General features: G+C 33.6%; 2 protein-coding genes across 4 annotated transcripts; one reads left to right on the top strand and one right to left on the bottom strand.

Annotated features, from left to right (window-relative positions):
* The first annotated feature begins 1209 nt into the window (after positions 1-1209).
* LOC101505904 (probable receptor-like protein kinase At1g49730) lies at positions 1210-6424 on the top strand. Of its 2 annotated transcripts, none has more exons than XM_012717057.3 (9): positions 1210-1507; positions 2918-3466; positions 4109-4249; positions 4390-4651; positions 4731-4783; positions 5053-5120; positions 5234-5323; positions 5508-5592; positions 5740-6424. In XM_012717057.3, exons 1-9 carry the CDS (start codon positions 1387-1389, stop codon positions 6282-6284), a joined length of 1914 nt encoding a protein of 637 aa, XP_012572511.1. In that variant the 5' UTR covers positions 1210-1386; the 3' UTR covers positions 6285-6424. The 2 variants fall into 2 exon arrangements, with proteins under 2 accessions (XP_012572511.1, XP_012572510.1); XM_012717056.3 differs by having other exon boundaries at positions 1212-1507; positions 3956-4249.
* Positions 6425-6956: 532 nt separating this feature from the next.
* LOC101505575 (uncharacterized) lies at positions 6957-10359 on the bottom strand. Of its 2 annotated transcripts, XM_004505177.4 has the most exons (3): positions 10202-10359; positions 9992-10093; positions 6957-9006 (listed from the first exon to the last, which is right to left on the bottom strand). In XM_004505177.4, the coding sequence occupies exon 3, from the start codon at positions 8979-8981 to the stop codon at positions 7389-7391; it is 1593 nt and encodes a 530-aa protein (XP_004505234.1). In that variant the 5' UTR covers positions 8982-9006; positions 9992-10093; positions 10202-10359; the 3' UTR covers positions 6957-7388. The 2 variants fall into 2 exon arrangements, with proteins under 2 accessions (XP_004505234.1, XP_027191350.1); XM_027335549.2 differs by lacking the exon at positions 10202-10359 and having other exon boundaries at positions 9992-10185.
* Between the last annotated feature and the right edge of the window lie 3572 nt (positions 10360-13931).

Raw genomic sequence — 13931 nt, 5'->3', positions numbered from 1 at the left:
TCCTTTATATAACTCTTTTAAGACATGCTAGTCACGTTGCTTTTTCAATGAATACAATTAGGAGATGAGAATAGGCTTAATCGAGTTAAGTTTTGTTAGAGTTGAGTCTCATCAGTAAAAAAATATAAGACTTAAAGTTTAACTCGTGACATGCCATAAATTTATTTTTTTATGTCCGATTCTAAAAGTCTGGTAAATTCTATTATCCTATTTAAAAGTTTATATCATTTTAACATTTTTGAATAAATAACCAAACTTATCTTTAAATAGATTAAAAAGTTAGTATATCAATTAAATTAAGTTATGTTTTAATATTTAACATGACATTTTAAAGAATATGATTTTATACACATCTTAATTTAATTCTATTTTATAATAATACATTTAAATATGTCAAAAACTAAAGAAATCTAACATGTATAAATTACTAAAAGTTGAATACCTAAAAAAAAATCAAAATTTAATATAATAATTATAATAGTAAAAATAATTATTTATATTTATTTAAATAAGTCAGTTTAAAAGACTTATTTAGGTGATATGGAACATGAATTTTAAACTAAATAATTTTTGTTTTAGAAGTCTTAGCTTTGTCTATTTAAAAAAAATCTGACGTGATATAGACTATACGTCTCTCGGTCAACCTGACATATTCCCACCTTAAGTGCAATACTTTCAATTATTAATTTAATCCATTAAAACAATAAGGTCATTTTTTTTTTTGTATAAATCAAATTGCATATTATATATTCAATAATTTTTTGATTTTAAAGTCAACTCAATAATTCACCTTTAACCAATTAATTTCATATTAAATCCTAAATCCAAATACACTATCACCATTTTGATTTTATTTTTCTAATGAAAATTTAAATCAAGAGAAGGTACATCTTCATGTAAGATAAAACCAATCTCATTAAAGATAATTAATTGCGAAATTCCAAAAATAAACCCAATTCAGAACACATGCTAGTGTTAGTGGGAGATTCAATCATCTTTATCCACCACAATTGAGTAATTACCAACAATAAGAAAAATGATCACATGAGTACTAGTATTTTGAGAAGGAATTGGCATGGCATAACAACAACAACATGATGAAGGGAAACTTCTGGGCCCTAGAATCTAAATTAAATAAAGGTGTACCCCACTTAAGCATAAAAAAAAAAATTGTTACTGTTATTCATCAGATCACGTTAATTATAGAGCCAAGCAATACTACAAAACCCTTTCTCTCTCTCGCACAACAGTAAACATTTACATATTCATTCTGATATAAAAAAATAAAAAATAAAACTATTGTTTGTTGCAATTGCAACACTATTGAACGGTGTTCCCAAAATGGGTTAACTTCAAGTACCTTCTTCTTCTATTGTACCTTCACATATGCTCTTAAATTCTTTAACTTTTTCTTCTTTTTCCAACTCAACCATGTTCCTCTATGGATTTCCCTATTTGTTAGGATTGTTACATTTTCTTGGAATGCACCTTCCTCTTGTAATGGCTGGTTAGTTCATTCATTCATTCTAAAGTTCTTTCCTTTCTTGGATTTTGCTACGCTATCTTCTACCCTTTCCCCCCTTTTTTATGTTAAAGAACTAAACAAGTGCATTTAATGAAGCTTGTTGTTCTATTTGATTGCTAGTATAATATTCTTGCTGCATTTACATATTTGTGGTTACCCCTTTTGCTTCCATTCATGACCTAATATCAACTCATTCTTAGCTTTTGTTAATTTGGGAAATAAAAATAACGTACTCCCACATTGCTAGCATTTCATTACCCCCCTTTTTTTTTGTCGTTTATAAAGTAAAGTTGGTTGAACTAGGAAACTTGATCAATTTGTACTACAATGGTTGCAGAAATCAGGATAGTAATTTTTTAGCACACCCCAGATTCATAACCATGTAAAATAGTAGTAGCTATTACTCTAGGTCTGCTCAAAGTGGAATACAGTGGGTTACTACTGAAAAGGGGCAATTTTTGACCTTATTTAATACTAGTAGTAAGTAGTTATTGGATAAGCCTATAGCTTATAGCTTACATTTTCTGTTGTACTTTGTACTGTCATGAACTAGTACTCCATATAAAATTGATGTTTTTAGACTTGTTTATATGCAATTTAAGGCATGTAATTGTAGATACAAAATCATTTTTGTCCTTGATGAAATAGTCACAAGTTTGAACTTTGCTGCCCCTATTATTCTAGTTACATTGTAATTTCAGAACCTTTTTTTTATAGGAAAATCATAGTATTAATTGTTATGTTAATATTTTCCCCTTCACTAGAGTTTAAACTCTGATCATTTAACTCCTCCAACTTCTTTCAACTCTTTGCTCAAACTAGTTGAGCGACCCAACCCCCCATTTCAAAACATCTTTTTTGTCCATGCTTTGGACGCAAAAAACTTTTGCAAGAAGGGGTGTAAGATTTTAGGAGTCTAAAACATAACCAGCTCTCTTATTTTGTTCCTCTAATTATAACAATGCTTTGAAGTAAAAGATGATCTATAAAATCATATCCAAATTCCAATCCATGTTTCTTCAATGTTACTTATTTAATTCTAGTTCATTTTTCTGTTGTGTTTGTGAGATAATGTCAAAATGTATGTTGTGGCTAAATAAGACACATGCCTATGAACATCAGGCTTAGAGCTATCTGTGAATCGTAATAATCAGTAACCAACTCCTTTCGTTAAGCTATATGCACATGCACAACATTTTTCATATTCAAGATTTATCCAGGGGGTTTTTTGAATTGGGTTGGGAACCAAAAGCTTTCATGTTGCATATATAGTTACTGGAAACAGCGAAAGTAATAAAAGAAGCATGTATCCCAAACCAATATGGTGAGAATTTGGTGAAACAAATATTGGGATTTAGTTTTAGTGATCTGATATTGCTACTCCTTTTTCAGATTGCCCTTTGAATTTTACTGCTTCAAACTTTACACTGGCGTCCTCTTTATGCTCTGACCAAAGTGAGCGAGGAAAATGTTGTCGCTACATTAATGCTAATATTGCAATTTCTGTTGCTCGTTTTGCTAATGCAACAAGCAACCTAGGGGTTCCTCTTAATTCCTCTGATGTCTGCCTCCAAACCATATCTCAGAACTTGCAACTTTATGGAGTTCCACAACTTGCAACAGTTTTCTGTGGATTCGGGACAAAAATTCCCGTTAATTATGAATGCAAGGGTCGAACTAGTGTCATGCAGATGCTGCAATCTCCCAGATTTGTGGAGGTCACAAAATATTGCAAAGTGCCACTTGGAAAGGAAAGTAAATGTAAGAAGTGCTTAAACGCCAGCATTGGTTATCTGCATCATTTAGGAATTGAAGATAATATTACATTGAGTACATGTCGTGATGCCACTTTTGCTGCACTAGCAAGCCAAGTTGATGAGATATATACCACTGATATTGCAAGTTGTTTCTTTGGGGTTCAAGGACTTCTCGGGCCTCCAGGTAATAACTATTTTAAATTAAAAGTTTTAACTAGATTTGTTGTGATACACTGTCTTAAGCTGTCTCTATGTACAAAAATTTATTCATTTGTTAATACTACTACGTACATAATTATATGCACGAGACTTATTATCATATGAAGCAATATGATTGGTTGAGATCTCTACTTTAGAATGTTATAGATACCCGTCATAATAATAGCTTCTTTCAAAATAAGAAATGGTTGCTAAAAACCCTTTCAATTGGCATGTCAAGGCATGAATAGAAACAGTACTCAAAATTCATTCTAAAGCTGAATTAAGCTCGGAGGAACTGGATAAATTGCGACTCTTTTTTGTTTTTCTTATTAAATGTTAATTCCACAGCTATTCCTGGGGAGATTCCTTGTCAAAGAACAAAATGTTCATTAAACATATACCATAAAGTCTGTACATTGTTACCAATAGAGTTAAACTTAGCTGATCATGTTTTTTCCAACTGTGATTCTAGTTTCAGAATCATCCTCATCATTACCTGCTCCCGAGGCTTCACCAAGTCCACTGGTTGCTGCTGATAGTCCAAGTCAACTATTGTTAGGTCTACCTTCTAAGGGAAAACACCATTCGTTTCACTTGACATTAGTTCCATGTATTGCTATTGCAGTTACAGCTGTTGCTTTTGTGACGCTCATAGTCTTGATAGTTCTAATTCGCCAAAAAAGCAGAGAGCTAGACGAGCCTAATAATTTTGGTAAACCCTGTTCAAAAACCCTACCTTCTATGGCAACATGGAAATTTCAGGAAGGTGAGGTTCTGATTTATTTCATTTTTTTTTTTATATTTTCTTTCTTAGAGTAACATCAAAACCAGTGCTTTATTTATTTTTCCTGGGATTCTTTGCTTCTTGTTTGGGGTTGGTTTTTTCTTTCTGGGAGGGGGGTGCAGGCTCTTCATCTATGTTTCGGAAGTTCAACTTCAAAGAGATAAAGAAGGCAACAGAGGGGTTTAGCACCATTATTGGCCAAGGGGGATTTGGAATAGTATATAAAGCTCATTTTAGTGATGGCCAAGTTGCAGCAGTAAAGCGGATGAACAGAGTCTCAGAACAGGGAGAGGATGACTTCTGCAGAGAAATTGAGCTTCTTGCTCGGCTGCACCATCGGCATCTTGTTGCGTTAAGAGGCTTTTGCATCAATAAACAAGAGAGGTATCTGTTTCTATGTGCTCACTTATGTTCTTTGACAACATATATTGGCTAATCCAACCTTCTCCACATCTAATGGCAGGTTTCTGTTGTATGAGTACATGGGAAATGGAAGCTTAAAAGATCATCTTCATTGTATGCCTCTCATCTATACATTTATTTCACTGGCATATTTAAGATATTGTTTGACTGCATTACAAACCTCTCTCTCATGCGCATTACTGTTCTAGTGGATCTTGTGTGCGTTTGTGCAACATCTGCTAATTAGTATCACCTTCCGCTGTACTGATACATGGATGAAACAAAATAATGGCATTACAATAGTGAGGAAACAGACAATATCCTAGCTTGTTTCTCCAACTAACCTCTTAATCTCAAGTGATATATTTTGCTGATTTGTACAGCCCCTGGTAAAACACCATTAAGTTGGCGAGCTAGAATCCAAATAGCCATTGATGTGGCTAATGCACTGGTAATTTCTCTGACTGAATGATTTGTTTCATTTCAAGCTTTATTTTAATCGACTGGTTTACTGCTTTTGATCCTTCATTTTTATTTTTTGACGTTCTTCTCTCTCATGTGCAGGAGTACCTTCATTTCTATTGTGATCCTCCACTGTTTCACAGAGATATCAAGTCTAGCAACACTTTACTGGATGAGAACTTTGTTGCTAAGGTTGAATGATTCTCTGATTGCATGCCACCACTTCTATTACTATTCATTTTGCACTGAAAGAGTTCAAAACACCACAAGATTGATATGATGTTATGTATGATGAATAGTGTAAATCTACATCGTTCCATTAAATACTAGTGAAGTTTAACTAATTCCTTTTTCCCTATGTTACACCATTTCACAGATAGCTGATTTTGGCCTTGCACAAGCTTCAAAAGATGGTTCGATATGCTTCGAACCTGTAAACAGTGAAATCTGGGGAACTCCGGGTATAACTTCTTTCCTTCTTCACCATGTTTCCGTTATGTAGTTTGGCCTTGTATATATTTCAAAAGATGGTGTACTATATCTGAGAATTCAAGGCACAATCGGTCAGCAATGACAATACTAAATTCTGGATGTTAAATGCATTCCAGGTTATATGGATCCGGAATATGTTGTTACTCAAGAGCTCACCGAGAAAAGCGATATATACAGTTTTGGGGTGTTACTACTGGAAATTGTGACAGGAAGAAGAGCTATTCAAGACAATAAGAATTTGGTAGAATGGGCCAAACCTTACATGGAATCAGAAACTAGATTATTAGAGCTAGTAGATCCCAATGTGAGGGAGTCTTTTGACTTAGATCAGCTTCAAACAGTAATTTCTATAATAGGATGGTGCACCCAAAGAGAAGGAAGGGCAAGACCTTCAATTAAACAAGTCCTTAGGCTTCTGTATGAGACATCAGAACCAATACACAGTGAGTTTCTACAAGCTGTTGAAGATGAAGAGAGTCAGGGAAATGAACAGAGAGGCAGAAGAAGCAAAGGGAAAATGCTCAGAAATGAAGGGAATTCTAACAGCGGGGATGGAAGATATCTTGCTTCATCTTCGAGTACATCTCGGTCGTATTGTAGCAGAAGCTTTTTACTAGAAAATGGGTCTCCACAGTCATCACCAAATATATTTTCAGTCTGAAACAGTTATTAGGTTGTTGACTGGAATTTCTCATTTCAAATTTTGGTTTATTAGAAGTAGGAAAGACACTTAAAGCGTCCATATATATGAATATTTGGTTTGGAGAAATGAGAAATATATGATTTTCTTTGCTTCTATCATCCGCTCTGGCTTGCAGTTGCATATAAACTTTCTTTGTTCATTGTTATAAACTTGAGAAATTGTTTAAGATTGCCTTTTAAACCTACAAATTCAATGTGGTGTTAGTTCCAAGAGTTTCTATTTATGGCAATGGTCCTTGATACTTTCTTGAGAGACCAAAATCCAAATATCTGAAAATAGGAGAAAAATCTTAAACTTTTTAAGTTGTTTTATTTGAGCTTATATAATAATATAAGCACTTGTGCACATATTAGAGAGTCAATAAAAATAGTTTTTATAAACAATTTGACTTTATTTTATCTTTTGTTATAGAATTAACTTATACTTAAATGATAAATACTTTATGATATAAACACTTGATTAAGATGTTTATCTAAATAGGTTTCATTGCCCCTGTTTGACACACAATCACAGCAATGGCCAAAATCAATCACCTCCAACTGAACTTTCCATGTGCAAAACCATAAAAAATATCAACTAGGAATTCGTATCTCAATAAGTCAACATGCATGTAAAAATTGTATATGGATATGGAGTTTAAGTGAAAAAGCTACAACTTTTACACATTCTACCGGTTTACTGAAAATAAGGAGCAGAGTAATTTTACAAGGTTCAAATACATGCAGGACAGTGACTATAAAAAAACACATACGCCCAGCAGATCATCTTAACAAGACAAAGAAATAAATAAACTGAAAAGGATGAGGTTGCTAGGGAGAATATGTATTTGCTGACGATTGGTGGCGGTAAACATTTAAGGGTTCTCAAAAAGAGCACCCCGAGGTTAAGAAATCAAAATAGAACTTAATTATTGAAAAAATATAGCATTAGTAAAACATTAAATACTACATTTTTCAATAAAAGCTTTTTACTTTTGATTCCTTAACCAGTGCTCCTAAGGCATACAGTAGCATTTGCCTTAAAAACACCATAAAGGATAAAGCAGTCTTTTGCTTAAGTTTTCTAACTACCCACAGCAGCCAGGAATTTCCTCTTGCTTACTGGTTCCTCATGCAATACTACCACATCACTCACTTTCTCCAACAAATCCTCCAACTTGTCCACACCAAACCTCTGATATTCCAACTGTTTCTTGTAGCGTTGCTGATATACAGCCTCAAAACAACTTAGAAGTATCCGACAGGAATAGCTGACTAGAATCTCCTGCAGCTCACACTTAAACTGCTCAAGAATGCTGTCATCAATTTCACATCTGGCTGCTCTCCCCTGATTACCCTTTCGTGTAAAACTTCTTTCATCCTGTTCTTCTATGACTACTCTTTCTTCATCTGACAACTCATCCGAAGAGCAACCCCCAACAACAACATTTGCGATCTCTTCCATTGCCCCTTTTCCTTTCTTATCTTTCTTTGCAAGAGACAGTGGAGGAGCACTTGGGCCTGCCTTCCTGTTTCTGAGAAAAACAAATTTGCGAGACCCTTTCCCGTCCACAGCAATGACATCATCCATTTTTTTGAAAAGATTGACCAACTTGAATGCCCCATAATCAGATATAAAAAGTGGCCTACCATAAATTTTCTGATAATCTGCTGGAACTCGGACCAAGGGCAGACATCCTCCAAAAAGTTCAAGCAACCTTACCAGCTGTGCCTTGAGACCATTTAAATCCCCAGGCTGTACCCATATCTCGCATTCAGTATTGTCACTAGAAGGCATAGGTCCTCCAGCAACATCATTCAATCCAGATGGAAGGCTGTGCGATCTCATAGTTGATGGCAAGCAAGACATGTGTGACGAGTTATATTCAGACAGAGATTGTGATACCACTGATAATTCCCTTGAGTTGTAATAGCTTTGTGACATCCCTCTATAAACTATTGCTTCTTCTTCATTTTGTCCATCAGTGCTGTCATTAATTTGGCATCCCATCAAATATCCAGCAAGCTCAACTGAACCTCCACGGGGTGGCACAAAAGCCTTTGTAGGAGGGACAAAACCTTCTCCACGAGCCACAATAGGCCAGTCCCAGACAAATTTACCAGCATTGCATAGGGCAGAAGAAACACCAACCCCAGCAGGGATGACAAGAATTATAGTATATCCCCGCTGACCAAGAATGTGGAGAGCTGGAGCAAAATCAACGTCTCCAGAGATTAGCATGATAGAGGACGGTGGAGGGTTGTCAAGAGCAAATAAGAACATGTCAACCAAGATTGCTTTGTCAGCAGCGTCTTTTCTCCCATTGGGAACATCAATAAGTTTAACACCAGTTCTCTGGCATCCCTCTCTAAGTCGCCTGGGGAAAGCATTGAAATCCCCATAAGCAGAAAACATCATAACAGCTCCTTTAATTACTGGGTGCACCTGCAGAGCCATTCTTATATTACCTGCTACATCTTCTGGGCGTACATCACTTGGAACGGGACAATTTTCTATATCCCAAAGGATAGCTACTGGCCCATCTAAGGAGTTACGTTGCGGCTGGCTTAAAGGACATTGAAGCATACTTGCATTCGATTCAGTAATATTTTTCCCCTTCTGTTCCAAGGAGTCCGACGACATTGCTTGTGTAGATTTGCTACTTGGGTTAGCCATCAGTATACTAGAAAACCAGAGCTTCCTGCACAGGATAGAGTGAAGACATCATTAAACAAAACAAAATATCAGAAATATCCTCTTACAAGATTGTGACAAGGCAATGCTAAGGGCAAGGGTACTCTAGCCAGTAGCCACAAGACCGAAAATAGGCTTAACGCAGAAACCATTACACTTGCATCATAAGTGTTAAAAAGATCAGCAGAACTATGAAAAAAATGTTTCTCTCCTCCAATCAGAAGAAGGTTAAGAATGTTAAAAAAAAAACTACCAAGTATTAACACAGGCTACCAAATTGTAATTAGAATTTAGAACCATTAGATCAGGAATCAGAGCTGACACAAGGTTGCGCGATACCAAATAATGGTACTTACTAACGATTCCAAGCATCACTCCACTCTATGCACATCAGTTCAGTCCATGTATTTATTTACTTTATATCAATGGATGATAAGTGAATAAGATTATAACCAAGTCTTGTTCATATTCCCAGCATTTTAAGAGTCTGTAATCACTTATTGATGCAACCGCCGAATGATTGAAAATGACAATAACTCCAAAAAAAACTCTCAACCCTCACCTACGCTATACATTGAATCAAGGTCCAAAATCCCATGCAGTCCAAGATTAACAACCCAAATCAAAAGAAACATACTTTATGCAACTTCTAAAACTTATCTTTACAACAAAGCAATCAAAATGAATACCCAGTACAAAACTAAAGTTCCAGAAACCTAGGTTTATCAAGGCAAGATTTAGAGCAAAGAAATTCAATTGAAAAAAATATATATTTAAATTTAAACAGAAAGCACCAATTTGCATTCCAAACTGTTCACCTTTATAGGCTACTGGGCATAAACTCTTCTAATCAGAACCAAATCGGAACAACAAAATAAAAATCATATTTTCATAGAAAAAACAGAACTAAAAACCTGAAACCAAACCTTGTGTATAATTTTGTAAGTAAAAAACAAACAAAGGATAATGAAGAAAATAAAATAAAAAAGTACCAATAATTAGGGGCAGTAAATGGAGAATTATTGAGGCGTTTATGGGGAATCAAATCCGATGATACTACTCCAGACGCATGAATCCGTAATTGAGATGCTGTTCTGTAATAAGAAGCAAAAATGAATGATCAAATCCCAAAGAACGTTACCGTACAAGAAACGCGTGATTAATTAACTATGGGAAACAGAAAAAAGAGAGAGAGAAAGAACCTGGTATGGGTGTAATTTTGAAGAAACAAGATTTTTAAGACAGAAGTTGGGTTAGGTCGGTGGGTTTTTTATACTGGATGAGAATCAATGAGACTGAACACGGTAATTGGTGACTTCAATACTAAGGTTTTCTTTTCGGGCAAAATTGCTCACGTGGGTCAATGCTAATAGAGAGACACCATATGCTATAGGTGTATTCAAGAAATTTAGATGATTCTAACTCAACCCTAATGATATGATAAGATGTAAATATAGACTTAACATATTTAGTCGGATCTACTTAATTAATGTCTGTACGTTGACAGGGTTCTCCAACAAAAAATGTTTTAGTGATTTCTCGACAATGATAGAGTTTGACCAAATATTTTGAAATGATCGAAATAGTTCATCCATGGTAAGTTCAAAAATACTTATATAATATAATGTCATATTGTAGAAATCAACTTTTCATGTTTTAAAGATAGACGTAAATAAAGAATATTGATTAGTATAATTACAAATATCTTTTTTTATCTCAAATTTTCAAAACTACTATGAATTCTTTCTTATCAACTAATACACCAAAATCGAATCAATTGTCATGAAGTCATTAGATTTGTTCCAATAAATTCATTAATAGGAAACCATAGAGCAATTACAACAAAATAGGATTGATGAGGTCCTATGGAGGAGCTCACATACCGGGACAATGGAGGTTCAGAAGAAGGCAATTGTGATCGTGGAAGAATTCACACGCAACATTATGTGCAAACTTGTGTTGACACGGGAAGCATGTGAGCTATGGGAAGGGGCAAAGAGTTGTGGTAGGAGACATAGTGTAGTGAACTATGTTACACAGAATAGAGTGCTGAAATACTGCAATAAATAACATACAAGACAAGAATTATGTTGTGCCACACCTTTAGTATGCTTCACAACTATTGTAGGATATTCGAACTCTCACTAAGAGAACGTAACAATAAAAATTTAGGTTGTTAACCACTTGTTTCGACCTCGAATCAACGATTGTTTTTTGTAAAAGAGTCTTTCATATTCAAATTACAAATATTAATAAATCTATCTATTTCAAATTGTTCTTTGGACTTTTTATCAATATGAGGTGATCGTAACACAATATATAAGACTCGTGATTCAGACAATTCAATCTTCAGTGTGTAAGACATAAGCCCTCCCAAATTGTTTTCCAAAAAAATGAGTGATCAGAATCAAGAAAACATTGATGCGCAAAATCCGTGGAAGTTAAAAAAAAAATGGATCAAATAATATAGTTCTTTTTTTTTAATTAATTGTGCCTAAATTTCGTCACCCTAAAGAGGTTGTGTCTGGCTGTGCACTTTCACTCCATCACATCAAGGTGATAGGATTTGAACCTATGACCCTCTGTATCCAAAACAGATGCGCGGACCAAAATGTGCTACACCTCGTCTCACCCCCTCAGCATATAGATCCACCCGATCGATGAACACCCGAACTGAACTCACCCATCCTTTTGGGCATAGGGACGCGGGAACCTAATCAAGCACTTCTTTTAGAAAATCTACCTCCACTGTAGGAAGACAAGACACGATGGCGCCAAAAAACCTTATACTACATAATGCTACAACTGATTTTGACTTTTTCTTTCATTAACTTAAATTTAAAAAAAATCCGACTCAGTAAGAATGTTATTACTTAACGATCACACAAAATAAAATAAAAATTAACGAATAAAATGGAAATTATTTATTTTAATATTAAATATAGAAATATGCTAATTAGTGATACACAATGAATATTTTTATTAGATATTAAATGTAGAAATAAGTCAAAGATAAATACACACATAAATATTTGTTTAATATTTAATAACACATTTATCTGAAACAATTATTAAAAGTTAGAAATATCTTTCATAAAAAAAAAGTTATATATATATATATATATTTTGTTAACGTAAAAATATTTTTTACATATGATGTTGTGTAGCCATGTCATATAAAAAATATTTGATGCATATAGAAAATATTTTTTTTAAATAAAAATGTGTATAGTTTGAATTTATAAAGAATATGTAGTTATGCTTGATTAAAGAAATTAAAAATAAAAAACTATCAAGGAATAATTTCTTTTTGACACAATTAAATGTATAACATTTAATACATTATAAATATTACATGACCCAATTTTCAAATGAATATTTTTACTTGTGTTTTTAGTAGTAAAGTGATTCAATTCATTAACACAAAACACAAAAATAGCTATTCAATTAATGAAAAATAAAAGAGACTACATAAAGTCCTACAAATAGCAAAGAATCCAACAAAGGACAAGAAATCTAAAAAAATACTTAAAGGAAAAGAGCTTTTATGGACTAACGAAACAATTAAGCAATGAATATTTTTATTTTGATTCTCTATGTCGTTATATATTGTATAAAGAAAAAACGATAAAAGAGGAAGAAAAAAAGGTAGGAATGGTTTTTTTTCTCTTATTTGAATAAAAGAAGAAATTTGAGTCAAAAGATGATAAAACCTAAAAATATTATCAAAATATCTTCGATTCATACTTAGTAGATCAAAATTAGAACTCTGGTGGAAGAAGCAACTATAGTAATAATGTTGGACCTTCATAATATTTCTAACTTGGGTCGAGACTATGAATTTGGTTCAAGCCCCTAGCCCATGTTCTAGAATTCGGGTTCGGGTCTCTGATAGTACATGGAAGGTAGAAAAATCATGGGTTGAGAGAGGTCGGATAGGAAAAACAGTTATCGAGTTATTGGTCGGAATGAGAAAAAGTTTATAAAAATAATAATTGTTACAATTTGATTTAGTTGAAGCAGACTGAGTTTTTATCAAGGTGATGCACTAATACGTAATAAAATTAGGTTGTTGTGGTGTCTTTAGTTGAAATCTCAATGAAGTTGTTTCAAAAACGAAACTAGAAGAGGTTAAGAGTTGCATTTTGAATCCTGATGCTATATAAGTTATCATCTTGTTGATGTATATCATATATATATATGTATTAGTGTGCTCCCATATTAGCATACCTTATGATTTTATGAGTTATTAATAAATTTTTACTTTTTCTATAAAAAATAATAATTTATGACACGATAGTTTGCAAAGACAAAATGAAACATAATACATTTAAAGATGTGTTGTACTTTCTTTTTATAAATGTTGATTTTGTGGGGCTTTTATGTTTTGTCTTTATGTATTCAAGACAAATCTCTATAGGGACTAATGACTCTCTACTTAATATTGAGGCATTATCTTCTTTATCAAATGAGATATTTCATCACTCTTAGGTATCATTTCTACTCCTTCATAGTTTTCTTTACTATCAATCCTCTTATTGAAGTGATATATGCTTCTTTTGTCGAGGTCACATGTTCAACCTTTCGGTTTTGTATTTGAATATCTCTTTGATTGCGATCTTTTAGGATGAGTTTCATAGGCCTTCTCGGAAGACCACACAATGTGTGTGATTCTTCAGACATTTGTCTTATATCCTTTCTAATTGGGTTTTTTCTCTAATAATTTAACAAATAATGTTATATCTTCTAATTTATTTGTTAATTTGTAGTCAGGGTATAACCTTTCTAAGAGTTTTCTATTGTGGATATTTTTTCCCTTTCCTCAAAAACTTTTTTGAAAAATGCTTAAGAAGAGATATATCAAGTAAGAGGAACATAGTCAAAGTCAAGCGTTTACATCATACTAGAGTCAAACATTTGCCAAATTTACAA

The sequence above is a fragment of the Cicer arietinum genome, chromosome 6 (assembly GCF_000331145.2).
Source record: "Cicer arietinum cultivar CDC Frontier isolate Library 1 chromosome 6, Cicar.CDCFrontier_v2.0, whole genome shotgun sequence".
NCBI lineage: Eukaryota > Viridiplantae > Streptophyta > Magnoliopsida > Fabales > Fabaceae > Cicer > Cicer arietinum.
This window is presented reverse-complemented; position numbering and strand designations above follow the sequence as displayed.

Coding starts and splice junctions, on each gene's coding strand:
- LOC101505575 (XM_004505177.4), bottom strand. CDS start 8,981: ATGGCTAACCCAAGTAGCAAATCTACACAAGCAATGTCGTCGGACTCC.
- LOC101505904 (XM_012717056.3), top strand. CDS start 1,387: ATGCTCTTAAATTCTTTAACTTTTTCTTCTTTTTCCAACTCAACCATG. Junction 5,324..5,507: donor ATGAGAACTTTGTTGCTAAG/GTTGAATGATTC, acceptor ACCATTTCACAG/ATAGCTGATTTTGGCCTTGC. Junction 5,593..5,739: donor TGAAATCTGGGGAACTCCGG/GTATAACTTCTT, acceptor AATGCATTCCAG/GTTATATGGATCCGGAATAT.